At 39.4% G+C, this 15,329-nt stretch overlaps 1 protein-coding gene across 2 annotated transcripts in view; it reads left to right on the top strand.

Annotated features, from left to right (window-relative positions):
- Positions 1–348: 348 nt before the first annotated feature.
- Positions 349–15,329, top strand: part of abca3b (ATP-binding cassette, sub-family A (ABC1), member 3b) — a 30,138-nt gene continuing 15,157 nt past the window's right edge. The window contains exons 1-11 of one of the 2 annotated variants that reach the window (XM_056401199.1): positions 349–638; positions 1,132–1,173; positions 1,766–1,864; positions 4,278–4,524; positions 7,893–8,020; positions 9,319–9,484; positions 10,417–10,676; positions 10,770–10,886; positions 11,335–11,455; positions 13,756–13,929; positions 14,065–14,246. In XM_056401199.1, coding sequence (XP_056257174.1) covers positions 1,811–1,864; positions 4,278–4,524; positions 7,893–8,020; positions 9,319–9,484; positions 10,417–10,676; positions 10,770–10,886; positions 11,335–11,455; positions 13,756–13,929; positions 14,065–14,246 — 1,449 coding nt within the window. In that variant the 5' untranslated portion in view covers positions 349–638; positions 1,132–1,173; positions 1,766–1,810. The remainder of the gene's footprint in view (positions 639–1,131; positions 1,174–1,765; positions 1,865–4,277; positions 4,525–7,892; positions 8,021–9,318; positions 9,485–10,416; positions 10,677–10,769; positions 10,887–11,334; positions 11,456–13,755; positions 13,930–14,064; positions 14,247–15,329) is intronic. The other variant, XM_056401198.1, reaches the window with a different exon arrangement.

The following is a 15,329-nucleotide window of genomic DNA, read 5'->3' as shown; positions in this document are numbered from 1 at the left end:
TTGAAGCGTCAGTCAGTTAAGTCACAAGAGTACTCATTCGATGAATAACCGAAGCAATCTAGAAAGGGAGCATTTTTCAAGCGTAAACCTGTTACTTCAACGTAGAAAAATGGTAAATATTCTTGAGAGCAAAAATAAAAAAGTGAACGATCTACAAGGACCACAATACTACTAGTAGAAATTACAATAATAAATAAATACGTTAAAATAATACATAAATATGAGGCACAACGTGTAAATAATGCAATTAATATTGTAGTTTTCATGTACATGTGGTCATAACGTCCAGGTGTTGAGATCACGTGACACTCTAGTTCCAGTGAGGTCCCGTGACGTGTTTTGTTGACGATTTGTCCCTACATTTTGCGATGAATTCACGGGCTTATCCCGTAGCTGGTGCAATGTCATCTCGCTAGCAGGCACCAAACTGGACTGTAGGAGAAAAACCTGGACTGGGCTACAGACGTCCTTGCCTTGACTAATGCCTAGCTGAGCCTCGGTGGTGTTGGTGAAGGAAGAAGCCCCGCAGTGATGGTTTTCTTATCGGTTTAAGACAAAAAGGAGGAACTGTTTTCACCTCGACAGGAAAAAGGGATCGCAGCTTGTGAAATTCATGTGGCGAAAACAGCTTTTTTGAGGTAATTTTGTGACAAAACATTATTGGGTCGCTTCGTTGAAGACATTTGAAGATTAGACTGTGAGTCAGCATATTATATTTCGGGGAAAAAAACCTAGCTTTGTCCTGCAGCTCCATTATTAGCATTCATCAGAATCCATAGGGATTGACGAGCAGATTGATTGTCCAATCAGGAGGGCCAGAAGCCTGCGTTGGCCCAATTAAAGATGAGAAAGGCGGGTTCGCGTTTATAAGGAAAACATTCACGTCTATTACGGCATATTTTTTTATGTATTTTGTTTGCAACAACGAGCTAATAGAGAAGTGGTGCCTTTAAATATGTAGCCAGTGGCCTTTTGAATTCAATTACACTGATAATATTAACATAAAATGACCCCTGATATATCATGAACGGGACGTAGCCACTTAGAGATGAATGACGCTAGTGTGAAATTAAGTCTCAACATAACCAGTTTCGTTGCATTCATGAACCTGTGTGCTTTTCTGTGAAACAGCCCACTCAGGCAGAAGTGTTGGTGCTATGACTCTCCCATGAGGTAAATCTGGTTGCTGTAGCTTTAAAAGTTTCTATGCATTGATTGCCCTCTGTGCTCTGTATCTATGTGACTATCAGTATTAGCAAAAGTTCAATATTCTGTCAGCATGTGTGTTTATTAGCTGTTGTAAATAGTTATTTGTTTTTCTCTGTGACCATCATAAAGCCCTGTTTCGACTAAAAAGATAATATCCTTTTGCTTGTCCAACTGGTTCAGCATGAGGATGTCAAAGGCCTGTTTTTATCTTTGGCTAATTTGCCTTTGTTTCCTTTTTTCTAGCTAAACTCATTTCCAGGTTGATATCACCTCTTTGTTTTTATGGTAGTTGTTAGACATCTCTTCTGTCTCTGGTTTTGAAAATAACTGGAACATTTTTCTAATTGTGATGCTGCTGATTTCTCAATATCACTTCTCTTTTTTTCTCTTTTGTTTTCTTGAGTTTATTTTTGTTAAATGGAAACTGAGATCAGAAACCTTTACAACCAGCGCAGTTGGTCAGAGCTTTTCTTGAAAACTCAACACTAAAATTTAAGAAACCTTATATTAGGGGCTTTACCTGAAACTGAAAATGTCATTCTCGTTCTGTCTCCAGCCACTGTAGAAGGCTGACTGGACTGTGTCCTGTGTACTGATCAAAATGGCTATCATGAGACAATTTGGGCTGCTGGTGTGGAAAAACTATCTTCAGCAGGTAAGTTTCAAGAAGGTGACCCTACACTCAGCCTGTATATGTCTTTATTGGGTGGTGACATTGTTTGCAACTGTGAATTATCAGGCATAGCTGTGTTTGCAGAGCAGAGGCCCTTATGGCAGTGTTTATTTAGTTATTAGCTCATGTGACATCATAAATACAGTAAACTGATTAACACTTTGTTTTTCTACAACTTTATGATGTTATCCAGCCACTTGGAGACTGTTTGACCACTGTGTGCCTGCACTGTGTTGTTGTATCACAGACTCTAGCTCGGTCATTGCATTGGTGGCTGTCACATGCTTTTCCTAGCCTTATATGGCTGTCTTTTCTGGAAATCAGTATTTATAACTTCAGTAATTCAGTTGCTTTAAATTTTGAGTTGTTGCGACATGCTGTATATCATGAGACTTGATCATGAGACAGGTATCAGCATAACAAACAGATTTTTCTGTTGCGCAACTATAGATTCATGTGTCTATATTGTGTGTTTAACTTTTCATTTGTTGGCTAACATGTTAGGCAGGTTACACACACCAGATCACATCTTAAATCTCCAAGTTAGACCGGGTGTCCTGCAGTAACAGATTACTTGCTGCTTGCATAAAATATGTAGTTCATGGAACATAATATCATCAGACTCAGACTCTGTCCTCAGTTTACAGAAGATAGGAAAGAAAATGTTACACTAAAAAGTGTCTGATTTCCACTAGCATAGCATATTGGCACATTTCTGGCTGTGCATTGCTCTGAATGGCTGCCTGCATAGTATTAATATCAGTTAATGGTTTCACAATGCTGCAACTATTCAGAAATGGAATTGGCCATTTGCTGCATAGCATGCTGGTGTGAGGCTGTTGCTCCATCACTCTTTGTCCACCCACTGCTGCTCCAGTTGTGGTTATCTAGAGACTACAGACTCCATTAGGTCCAGGCAGGAAAGAAACATAGGCTGCAGAGCACAGACACAGAGTACATAATCGCATAATCTGTATTAAAAAATATAATGGGTCATCATATTTTACCTTCACAAGGAAATTGTGAACATTGTAAATGATTGTTTATAAAGCAAAGACTAGCAAAGACCTTATTTTCCTGGGCTATCTTGTTTTCTGATGGTGTTCTGCCACATTTAGAAAGCTTTGTCTTTGACATATTTCCAGCTCATCTACAGCTACTCTACTTATGAATGGTATCAGTGAGCTTGTTCTTTGTTCTGTGACATTTAGCCTAACATGAGAAAAAAGAATGCGTGTGAATTAATAAAAGTAACTATATTGTATATTACCCACCCCCAAAATAAGAGCTTATCACTGGAATTCATACATGATCTATTTTAAACCTGTTTCCTCAATAAAAGCAGCCACGTCCAAGAAACTGATGAGATTAATGATTTCTTGGTTGTTTGTATTTGAGACAATTACCCCAGTGTTATTTTGTTCCTCATTCAAGTTTTGTATTTAGGTGCCAGTGCACCATTACCTGTATGTCAGAGTCCACATGGACACTGTCCCACTGGCACCAGCAGCACCATGACTGCCCTTAGTCTCCTGGATATCAAGTCTGCAACAAAACGCACACACACACACACACACACACACACACACACACACACACACACACACACACACACACACACACACACACACACACAAATCGTTTTTAGTATGTAAAAATAGGAAAAAAAACTCTTAAATACATCAGTGATCAGTGTTGGTTGAACTCAAACAGCTGTTCAAAAGCTTCAACTACATTGTCTGCATTAAATAAAGCATTAATCTAACAACACTGTTATTCAAATCAGTTAATACATGATGAAGTAAAGTATACTGACCATGCATTCATAACCAACTTCACAGGTTTTGACATGGAGTGCTACGCACATAATTTGGTCAGTAACTGTAAAAGGTTAAAGAGGAAACCTTGCATAAAAACAGCATTGCTCAAATGTGTATACTATAATATGAAATATATTTATTCCTTAAAACACCTTTTATTATCAATGTGCACAAGCAGGGAACGTGTACGTTCTTGGGTTTTATTTATTCCTCTAAGTAATAACTGATTTAGTGCTGAAAGTGGAAGGTCTCTCTCTCTCTCTGAGATTGAGTGTGTAATGTCCTGAAACTGTCCAAATCACTTTGTACTCCCATCGTTCAACAGGAAGAAGTTGTCATATAAATTATGCTTCATTTAAACTCTCTGTGAAATTGTCTAGGTTTAATTCTGAAGAGTGTGAAAAGAATATATTGATGCCCAGTCTCCACCTTGCATGAATTTATTTGTAGTTAGCACTTTCAGAGAATATCTTTACTTTTGACATATCACTGTTTTGCCTTTTACCACTTTTATTCTCACTTTATACATCCCCACCAAACAGATGACTGGTAATCTCTCTATTTCTGCGCTCCAGAAACGTCAGATCCTGGTAACACTGGTGGAGATACTCCTGCCCTTGCTCTTCTCATGCATCCTCATCGTGCTGCGTCAGAAGGTGCCTTTTAAGGACTACCCGAATGCCACGGTCTATGAGAGCTACGCTGTCGACATACTACCGAAGAGGTTCTTGCAGCACTTACAGCTGGCCTATGTGCCCGGTAACTCCAGTGTTGTGCGTCAGGTGGCAGAGGATGTGCGAGGCAGCCTGTCCCTCTCCTCAGGTGGGTGATAGTTCGGCAGGAAGTGGGTTGCAGGTTCAGTAAAATGCTGTTAGCTGTCAGTCCACATACCAATCTTTGAAAAGCAGGGCATCTGTTGCATAAAATAATTTGTATCTTCCATTGACCAGTCAACAGCTGACACTGACTGGCACCAAAGATTAGTCAGTGGCAGATTGCCAATAACATACTTTGAACAAGTGTTTCACTGTATGTTTTGTTAAAGGGATAGTTTGATGTTTTTGTTTTCCTGTTGAGAGTGAAATGAGCAGATCAATACCTCTCTCATATCTGTGTGGTAAACATAAGGCCACAGCCGGAAGCCTGTTAGCCTAGGCTTGCATAAAGACTGGAAGCTGGGCAACAGCTAGCCTGGCATCATCCAAAGATATCAAAGTCTGCCTAATGACACTTCTAAGGCTCACAAATGAACACGTTATATCTCGTTCCTTTAATCTGTTCAAAAACTGAAATGTAGAAATGAAAAGTTGTGATTTTGTGTGGGGTTATTTGCTGTAGCCTTATAGTCATGGGAGTAATATTGATCTTCTCTTCTAACTTTCAGCATTAAAGCAAATAATGTAAAAATGTCAAACTATTCCTTTAATATGACAATTCTCTGAATGTAACACTAAATGAAAATGTTTGAATTTCAATGTCAGTTTTATTCCCTAAATTTTAAAGTAATGCGGAACTGTAAAGTGTAACAGTATTGATCCTTCAAAGGCAATGGTTTGCTTCCGTTGGTTCAATATACATTTTTTTGAACAATAATATTAACAGCCTTAGAGATCGGAACGGTATTATAGAGTAGTAAACCATAACAACATTTAAATAGTCACATGTATAAAATAGTTTATCACCAATCGCGTTTACTGTCGATAGAGTTTGCTGGTTATTATTGAGAGGAAGTGTCACATCATGTTCTGCAAACATTTCAGAAAACAGTCAAATATTGAATTGTTGCTTTAAAAAAATTCATGGTTCTGTTGCAGCAAAACCCAAGGGTTGCATAACCAACTCGAGCTGTTAGGACCACCATTATAAGCAGTGAAACAAACACCTCAGCCTTAACACCGCTTGTAATTCAGGGCAGACCTGGGAATACTGGTTCCTCTAGAAACAATCCTCAGGAGAGCAAGTATACACACCCTTCTCTTGTGTCAGACTGTATCAAATGGTTTAGACAGGGAAAGACAGGAAGCTCACATACTGTAGCATGTTCCTCTCCTCCCTCAGTGACACCTACACTCCATCTCTCTCTCTAATTGACAGAATCACACACACCTTCTCTGCATGACCAGCTGCCCAGATAAATAAATGCAGACGGTCTGACTGACAGTTGTGCAAACGGGCTGTTTACATATTTCTTGCCACATTGTCAGACCACGAGAAAGATGGATATATATATAGGTGCAGTGTGAGGTGAGGTAGACTGATATTAGCTGGTGGATGGATCTGCGTGACTGCAGGTTGTCCCATACATAGCTGTGTGAGATCCCAGCTCAGCCATTAATGAATAATTTAGCTGGTCTCAGCATTCAGAGGGAAAGGTGGAAGGGAATTAAGGCTGAGTTTTAGTCTGCACACACAGAGGACCACTAAAATATGTCCACAGTTGACGATAGTTAAAACAGGCCTATGATGTTTCAAATGTCGGAGTTCAACATAGTTTTGCAATAGTGAAATAATTATTGAAGTGGGAGCACTGAAAAGACAACAGTTTTTTGTTGTTGCTGTTGTTGTAAAAAATATTAGGTATTGAAATGGTTTGTTAATGTTTTCATGGTGTATTGTGAAATAGTGAATTGTGAAATGAGATATCCTGTATTGTGTAATCTCTCATTTTTGTTGTTAAAAAGGTGGATTGACATCTCTCTTGTTGAGGTTTCTTGTACCATCATGAATACGGCTGCAGCTAACATTTTTTCATTGTCAATATATCTATTATTTTTTTTTTTAAATATTATATTATTATCCTCCTAGGACCTGGCGTCCACATATGTGGACCTCACATTTTGGGTTCTCTAGACCACAATACTAACTTTTTCTCAACAAGGGCCTGGTGACCACATATGAGGATATTATACTGCCACTCAGTAATCGAAATTTAAAACTAATGTCCTCATATGTGGACATCATTTTTCTCAGGTCCCAATCAGCCTAAATAGCAAAGAATAGAGTTCGGGTCTTAGGAGGTTAAATAAAAAAGATGTACAAATTCCTTTGACCTTAACAAAAAAGTCTGAAAATGAAATTAGTTTGACCTCAGTTTCTAAGAGCTTTAACCAGTCAATTTTTATTCATAAATGATCAAACTCTTATCAGTTAAACTAGTGGTTCCCAAAAATTTTGTTCAGGTGAGCTCAAGTGCTCCTTCCTCAAAACCACCCATAAATACATGTGTAGATGCCACATCCAGCTTGTGAGATGCAGTTGTAACTGTGACAGTACATTTACTAAAGACCAGCATCACACTAATTTGTAATTCTGTTTGGGTGTCATGCCTTTTTCAAAACCCAAACACATGGATATATATTCCTTTTGAGCAAATGAAATTTAAAATTTTTTAAAAAATAAGCTGAACTACTCCACAGTTTTTCCATTGAGCCCCGCTTACAACTGCAAGGTACAGCTGCTGAGTTATACTACAAACTACTCAATTCAGCAGTATTCATGAAGAGCAACTGAAGTTAAGAGCAGTGTGTTGAGGGCATGTTTGAATTGGTGTGTTTAACTGCTGTTTGTCCTTGACCTGTTTTCCTCTGTGCACCTTGTGTGTCTCCATGCAAGTGTTTATTTTATGAGACTGACCCAGATTTAACCCTGGGACCAATGTGTAACACTGCCGTGCTTTGCTAGACTCAGAATACCTTCATGTTTGCTTGATAAGTGGAATACAAAAAATTCCATTGAGAAATCCAGTTCTGTAAAATAAAGACATTGTGAAAAGGGAAAGTGAAAAGGATATCAAATCGGTTTTTATCTATATTGCCCTGCTCTCTGTTTTCATTCAGTCTTGTTTGGACTGTTCAGGGACTTTTCAAGCTGTTCATGGTATTGGTGATGTTATGATGTCTTCTTCGCTTTAGTGGTATCTCTTCCCTTTTTGTGTGATCTAGCATCTGTGTCAAAGAAAGCATGTATATGGGCATATTTAAGAGCACTTTTCTCTTCAACATTTGACCTGTTGTATTGATAATATTGGCCATAGAATTCAGTATGCTGACTGCGTCTTGACCAACTCCCTGGCTGTCGGTGAGAACAGTGCACCAAGGTCATGCAATGAGATGCGATTGAAAACAGACATACGTGAGATAAATACCATATAACAATTTTTTTTCCATCTGTGTGTGTGTGTTTCTTTCCAGTGCGTGGCTTTGAAACAGAGGAGCAGTTTGAGGAATATGTGAGAAATGACCCTCTTTCAGGAAAACTGTTGGCTGCTGTGGTGTTTGAGCACCCTTTCAGCCATGATGATGAACCTTTGCCCTTAAAGGTAACAGGCAGGACACACACACACACACACACACAACGTGTAGACGTAAAGACAGAAGCTAGGTCAGGTTTATTTCAAAGCACAGTAGTGCATGCTAACTATGCGACATAATTATAACTATCAGATTGTTGTCTGCACTGAATGAATGTGAAGTAGAATAAAAGTAGAATTGAATTCCTATCCTCCTGTGTGTCAAGAAACCCTGACAGAGGATAGATGAATTCACAGGTTCATCTAGTGTGATCCCATATGGGAAAAGCTTTATCTGGGTGTGATGGAAAAATTTGACAGACTTAATAGGATTGAAGGCTACAGACAGCGAAAGCTCACAGCAGCACCGGGGAGACAGAGGTACTCCCACATTTAAGGGTGAATCATCCTCCCATATTTATAGTCGGTCTCATCCTGTGAGCCTCGCTTCCTCTGTTGCTTTCATATCGGTTCAATTCAGCTTTATCGCCCTCGTTGAGCTGAAGCTGAGGGATTGCAGCTGTAAACATGGATACACAAATGGTGATAAAACAAAGCGTAATCCAAAAACAAATCTTTATTCCATCTTTTTATGTTTTTATTTCTTCCCTCTGCTTGTCTCAGTCCTATAGATCTTTCTCAGCTTTTTTGGCACATGACTTGTTAGAATACAGGTGTCCAAAGTCTTCCACCACACCAATATCATATCAATCATTCCATCAGCCTTCTGTGTAGTTCAAAACAGTAACAGTTATAGACATCTAGTAAATTTGGATGTATATAAACAACAGAGAAATTATGTAAACTCTCCTATTTAATTCTTTATTCCTATTGTTCCTGTCTTATTTAATCTTTGTTTTTGTTGTGCTCATCTTTTCAGCTTATCTTTTCATGAACTCTAACTGGATTGTGTATGAATTTTTACTTTGAACAATGGAAAACAATAAACAAAGGAACATTAATGCACAAATGAAAATACTGAAGGTTTTGTCTAAATAACAGGAAAATATATTGTGGTATATACTGTACATGGATCAACTGTGAACAGAATCAAAAGAGGCCTATGATATTTAATATGGATTGCTTAAAATGGACAATGATGTATTTGTTTTTCCAAAAACACACTCTAATTCTTTTCATTCACTGCATAGTGTTGGCTTATTTATTGCTTAGTTGATTTATTCACTCTACAAAAAAACTGACTAAGTGAGAGGCACGAAGCCAAGTTGATTGCGAGACCTGATGTGTCTTAAACTCACACTTCTCCTCTCCTCTCGTCTTTGTTGTAGTCTCCTAACTCTGTTCTCTTTTTGCTCTCACGCACACAGGTGAGCTACCACCTGCGATTCTCCTTCACCCCACGCAATGCCCCACCCAAGGAGAAGTTGGAGCTGAACCCGAACAGTGACCTGGACTGGCACACACTCAGTCTCTATCCCCTTTTTCAACTGCCAGGGCCAAGAGAGCAGTATGACAAGGAGGGGGGCACTCCAGGTGAGACCACCCCCCCTTCCCCATCTCCTTCTGTTAGACCTTCCTTGTCTTCGTTTCTCTTTATCTGTGTCTCTCACTTTATCTTTCTTGCTTTTCTTTCTCCTTTTTTGTCTTGTAAGGCAAACCATCGTGTCTGCTTTGATGATACCTGAAACCTACCAAATTGAATATTTTTACAAACCTCACATTTCTTTGAGGCGTGATTCAAATAAGCATCAGTCCCTCCACAAAACAATGCCAAATAGGTCTTTACTTAGGGATTATTGTTGATGAAAAGGCTCTTAATTTCCACACTATTCTATAGCAAGCTCTCTTCAGGCTGTGTTTCCATGGCAACTATGTCACATCTTCGGCACGATTGGTTTTATCCACTTTTGGCAATATCAGGATACAGTGCACCCTTGCATCGTTTTTGGGACATTTGTTAGGTGTCGGGCACCGTTCAGGAGGCATCAGATGCTCTTAACGTAATCTTCACATTTGCCCCTCAGGTTGTTTGATTTGTCGGGTTTAAATGATTTGATTAAGGTGAATTGAGGGTTGGAGGAGACACTATTCTGCTGTCACCTCATCAGGCCCAGACCTTTTTTCATAATGAAGTTCCAAAGTTGAATGTTACTATAATGGGATGAAGAGGCATACTCCAAAAGATGAAGTCATCCTAACAGCATAATTTATACTGACAAGCTTTCAGAATCTCATGAATATGGATTTCCAACCTCCACATGCATAATAACTCACTTTTGTTCCTCATGGCCTTTTGCCCATTTTCATGTTAACGTCTGCAAAGAAGCTTGGACTTTGCCTCTCAGAACCAGTCACTTTGAAAGCGTGGTTGCGCCATGAGAAAATCCTTGGACCCAGATTAACTCTGATACAATGGTGGCATTAATATATTTTCTTTATTATTAATATTTATTTTCGATTTTAAGGTTATTACCGAGAGGGCTTTCTGGCGGTGCAGCATGCAGTGGACCGAGCCATCATGCACTCTCACAACAGAACAGCTGCTGCCTCCCTGCTGCGACAGATCAGAGTGGTCCTGTCACGGTTTCCTTATCCTCCCTTTATATATGATGTCTTCATCCTGGCCATTCAGAACCAACTGCCCCTAGTTCTGGTGCTCAGCTTCACTTACACTTCCCTCAACATAGTACGAGCCGTGGTGCAGGAAAAGGAAAGGAAGCTCAAGGTGTGTTTGTGTGTCTCTACACGGGCTCTTATTCTGTTGCTTAAATAGGTAATAAAACTGTCAGACTGATCCTTTACCTCTGCCTTTTCTTAGGAGTACATGAGGATGATGGGTCTCAGCAATTGGCTCCACTGGAGCGCCTGGTTCCTCATGTTCTTCCTCTTCCTCTCCATTTCAGTCTTTTTTGTTACTCTGCTGCTCTGTATCCAGGTGAGTTTGTGTTACACATCATTGTGTATCATTACTTAATCCACATTCCAACACGTATTACCTTTGCAACATGTTTAAGCAAGGAAAAGCTAATACAATATTATTATCAATAGTACAGTATGTGCAATATGTACTTGCACAAATGTCCAACCAAGCAGTAGCAATATTTCATACAATATATCCTGAGAAGCTGTGCTGGTTTTGAAAAAGCTAAAACCAAGTGAAAAAGAGAGGGAACGAGAAAATTGTCTTAAACCAAATCTTCAGATATGAAGTAACACTCCTATTTTATCATATTGGCCAGTTCATGATAATCATATATTTGTTTCAAGCAGTGTAGTTATTGAGAAATGATGATTGAAACATTAGGTGCAGGATTTTTTCGTACAGAGTTGTACATGCTTCAGCAAGACATAACTGGGCACTGGAACTGAATGTGTTGTTTCAGGTGAGCCCTAACGGAGCAGTGCTGACCTACAGTGACCCCACGCTGGTCTTTATCTTCCTGCTCCTCTTCACTGTGGCAACCATCAACTTCAGCTTCATGATCAGTGCCTTCTTCTCACGAGGTGTGTGTGTGTTTCCTGTGTCTGTCCACTCTTTTCTGGAAGATAATTATCTCTGTTTTTGACCACCAGTCTGTTGCTTTGTACTGTATGTGTGGTCAAATGCCTTTTCTTTTTTTCTTTTTTTTCTTTTTTTTTTTTACTACACTCTCCTGCTTCATTTTGCTGAAATGTACAGTGTGTGCAACAGTGTGTGGTCTCTCAGATGTAGGTCAAAGTGTTTGCTGTTTTCTTTTCTCCCTCCTCAAAGCATAAAAGCAGCAATAAAAGGCTCTGGAGCTATGAAAAAACTTTAAACCACACAAAGATCTGAACAGAGAGGAGTTATGCTCCAACTTGCACACTATAATTACACGTATTGATCATCTATGGAAGTGTAAATATTGTTAACTAATCCCTGGTATAGTTATCATATGTTGTATGGTGCCATTTCTTGGTGGAAAGAAATGTTTGGTTCACTTTAAAATGTAGCTAGCTACTTGTTGATCTGAGCTTTTTCCATCTTCAGCCACCGGGAATTAAAACAGTCTGTCTGGCCCTGAACAGCATTGGCAATAAAGAAAACCATTTACATCTTATCTCTCTCCTTTTTCACATCTCTCTTCCCTCTCCCTCTTTGCGCTTTCACCCATTCAGAGCTTCTCATTCAAACCCGCATCCACCCCCTTCCAACTTTCTCAGCAGAGCAGCTCAGATTGCGAGTGCTTGTCAGCCTCCGTTTTACTTTGCCTTTTGCAAAGCAGTCACACACAAGTCCTTATTTAGCAGCCATATGCGCAACTTTATTTTGTTGTTGGCTTCTACAATTATGATCAAGAAACCCAAACTTGATTATGATGAAGCTTTAAAAGCCTTTCGTCCACAGGGGCGTAGGAGAAAAGAGACTGGAAAAGCTTCAGTTTTGTTGGTTCACAATGAGGTGTTGAATTTCTCTCTCCATTAATAATATTGTATTTCTGCCCTCTGAGCAATGTAATGTGCTCTGTCACCTGCCCAGATAATTTTCCTTTATTGCTTTGACACAATGAGGCTCTGTACCTTAGGTGTAATTTTTTAATCTTGACCTGCTCTTCCTGTCTTCCTCCTGCTGTCTCTGCCCAGCTGCATTCTTTTAGGTCCAGGAATAATTGTCCAACTGTAATATTTGACAGCCTAAAATAAAATAGTGCTGCTTAACGTAGTGGACAAAATAATTCAAAGAAACAAAATGATCATGTTGTTTTCCCTGTGACACTCTAATCCCTGAAATCCCAACTGACCAAGCGTTTTCCTTCTAAATCATGATTTTTGGACAGAAGGAGAAAGAGGATGAGGGGCTTTTACTGAAAATAGGCCAGGCCAACAGAAAGGATCCTTCAGTGCCCTTCTTGGCCGTTTTTGAACAAAGAGGGACTTCTTTTTTTTCTTCTCCTGGCTGTGTGCAGCTGTCTGGATACTTCTCCCAACCCACCATGCTTTTTATGCCTCCAGGCTGGTGACTGCCACAGCCTGAGGCATTATGTTTTTTGGTGTTTTTTGTGTTCTCCATACGTCCATACATCTGTACTTTCATACATCCGTACATCCGTACGTCCTAAGCTTGTGAATGCAATATTTCAGGTACACCTTGAGGGAATTTCTTCACATATGGTACAAACTTTCACTTGCACTCAAGGATGAACTGATTAGATTTTGTTGGTCACAGGTTAAAGGTCAAGGTCACTGTGACTTCACAAAACACGCTTTTGGCCATAACTCACAAATTAATTTCTAACAAGATAAAATGATGAAGTGATGACATTTTATATCCAAATGGTCAAAGGTCAACTTCAATGTGACATCATAATGTTCTACAAAAACACTTCTGGACATTATTCAGTGCTGTAACTTTGGAACAGAGGGGAAGATTGTGACCATATTTCCTGGCACTTGGCTGGTTAGCAGAGGCATACAACTGCGAGGCAGTAATTCTAGTTAGGAATAGATAATGGCACTTAATCAATGCATGTTCCTCGCAGGCTCCAAATGTCACGCTGTCTGCCACAAGTGCTCTTTTGAGAGATCTTGTCAGGCTGTTCGGGAATGGAAATAAAAACGGCTGTGAAAGTGTTTCATTCTCTTCATCCAGAGTACTCAACTACAATGCGAACGGAAATGTTCTACATCTGTAGTTGTAACAACAAACAAGAGTGACAAGAGCTTCAGTTGCTCTGTTCAGTTTAGTTTTTTCTTTGTCAAACCTTATATTGTTTAAGGCTACATGAATATTGCTATCGTTCAGCATCCCGTCAACCACTAATTCTTTCTTTCATGTCTTGCTTCAGCGAATGTGGCGGCAGCAGCAGGAGGCTTTATTTATTTCCTGAGTTACCTGCCTTATTTGTTCCTGTGGCCACGCTACGACTTACTCAGCCATGTCCAGAAGGTGTCAGCCTGCCTTATCTCCAACGTGGCCATGGCCATGGGTGCTCAGCTCATAGGAATGTTTGAAGGCAAAGGTGAGACCTGATGTTGTGTTCAAAGTAAATTATGTCAAACTGCAGTCCATGAATGTGGTACTATTCTTTGTTTCTGTATGTCATTTAAAACATTGTTGTTGTTTTTTTTCTTTTTGTCCGTTTCCTCCTCTGTAGGTACGGGAATCCAGTGGTCTAACATGTTTGACTCTGTGACGGTGGATGATGACTTCTCCCTGGCCCAGGTTCTGGCCTTGCTGCTGTTTGACTCTGTGTTTTATGGGCTGGTGGCCTGGTACATGGAGGCAGTTTTTCCTGGGGAATACGGAGTGCCTCTACCATCATACTTCTTTGTTCTGGTATGATGCACAATAAACCACTCACACATGCATGCACATATACATTCACTAAGGATGTAACCAAATACAGATACATTAGTGGGACGAACAGATAATTCAGTTAAAACAGATATTGATGTTTCAGATAATTGCAAGCAGCAAACAATTAAACTGAAGTTGCATTTAGCTCTTTTTGTCCCTCCTAACTGTGGCTTTAGTCTCTACAGCAGCATCAGTTACTAATTCAAACATGAAAGAACAGTACCAAAAAAGGGGAAGTCATGCATGAGCAAAAAAGCACCTAATCATCTACATGGTTATTGTAATCGCCTTTCTCAGTAACAGTGTAATGTGGTTTCTGTGATAATCTACAGTAACATATATTGTCAAAGTTCAACATATTTTTTTGATTAATTTGTATTTATTGATTACTTCATATTGTTTTAAGTGCATAAACTAGAACTATACTCTCATTTAGCTGAAAAGCGGTTTACTTTTGGCTTCCCAATGAGTTCTCACAGGCATTTATATTCATGTTGTAATCAAACAATAAAATTGGAAATCAGATAAAATCATTCATGTCCAACTGTCCACAATCTGTTCGAAAAACTACTAAAGGTTCATACAAAGTGTGCGGCAATAGCAAATAATTAGATTTTTTTTTATTTAATAGATAAGGATACGAAATGAGACAATAACTTTGAAAAGCTAGAAAAAAGACAGACAACCGAAATTCACTCATTCAAGGGATATGAAACTTGTGTTACCAGTGCAGCAATATTCGTGCACATTGTGCTCAAATACTGCAAATGGGTGGTGTTCAGCGTTCAGAACATCATAGGGTTGTTGCAGGGTCAAGGCAGAGATCTCTCCTGAGAGAAAATTGTCTTAAGATTAAAGAAATTCCTGCTCTCAGTGAAAGTGGGTCAGATATAGTGACAACGGAGGGGATTGAAAACAAGAGGTCACAACATATCGGCCAGAGGAAGTCTTTGTGTTCAACTAGCTAGAATAACAGGAAATGTCTGAGTCTGTTCAGCCAACACAAATAAGGTTTATCTTTCTAACAACTGTGGACAATCACGAAATGACGTGCCTTTACAC

The sequence above is a fragment of the Seriola aureovittata genome, chromosome 17 (assembly GCF_021018895.1).
Source record: "Seriola aureovittata isolate HTS-2021-v1 ecotype China chromosome 17, ASM2101889v1, whole genome shotgun sequence".
Taxonomy (NCBI): domain Eukaryota; kingdom Metazoa; phylum Chordata; class Actinopteri; order Carangiformes; family Carangidae; genus Seriola; species Seriola aureovittata.
Note: the sequence above shows the minus strand (reverse complement) of the source record. Positions and strands in the feature narration are given on the sequence as shown.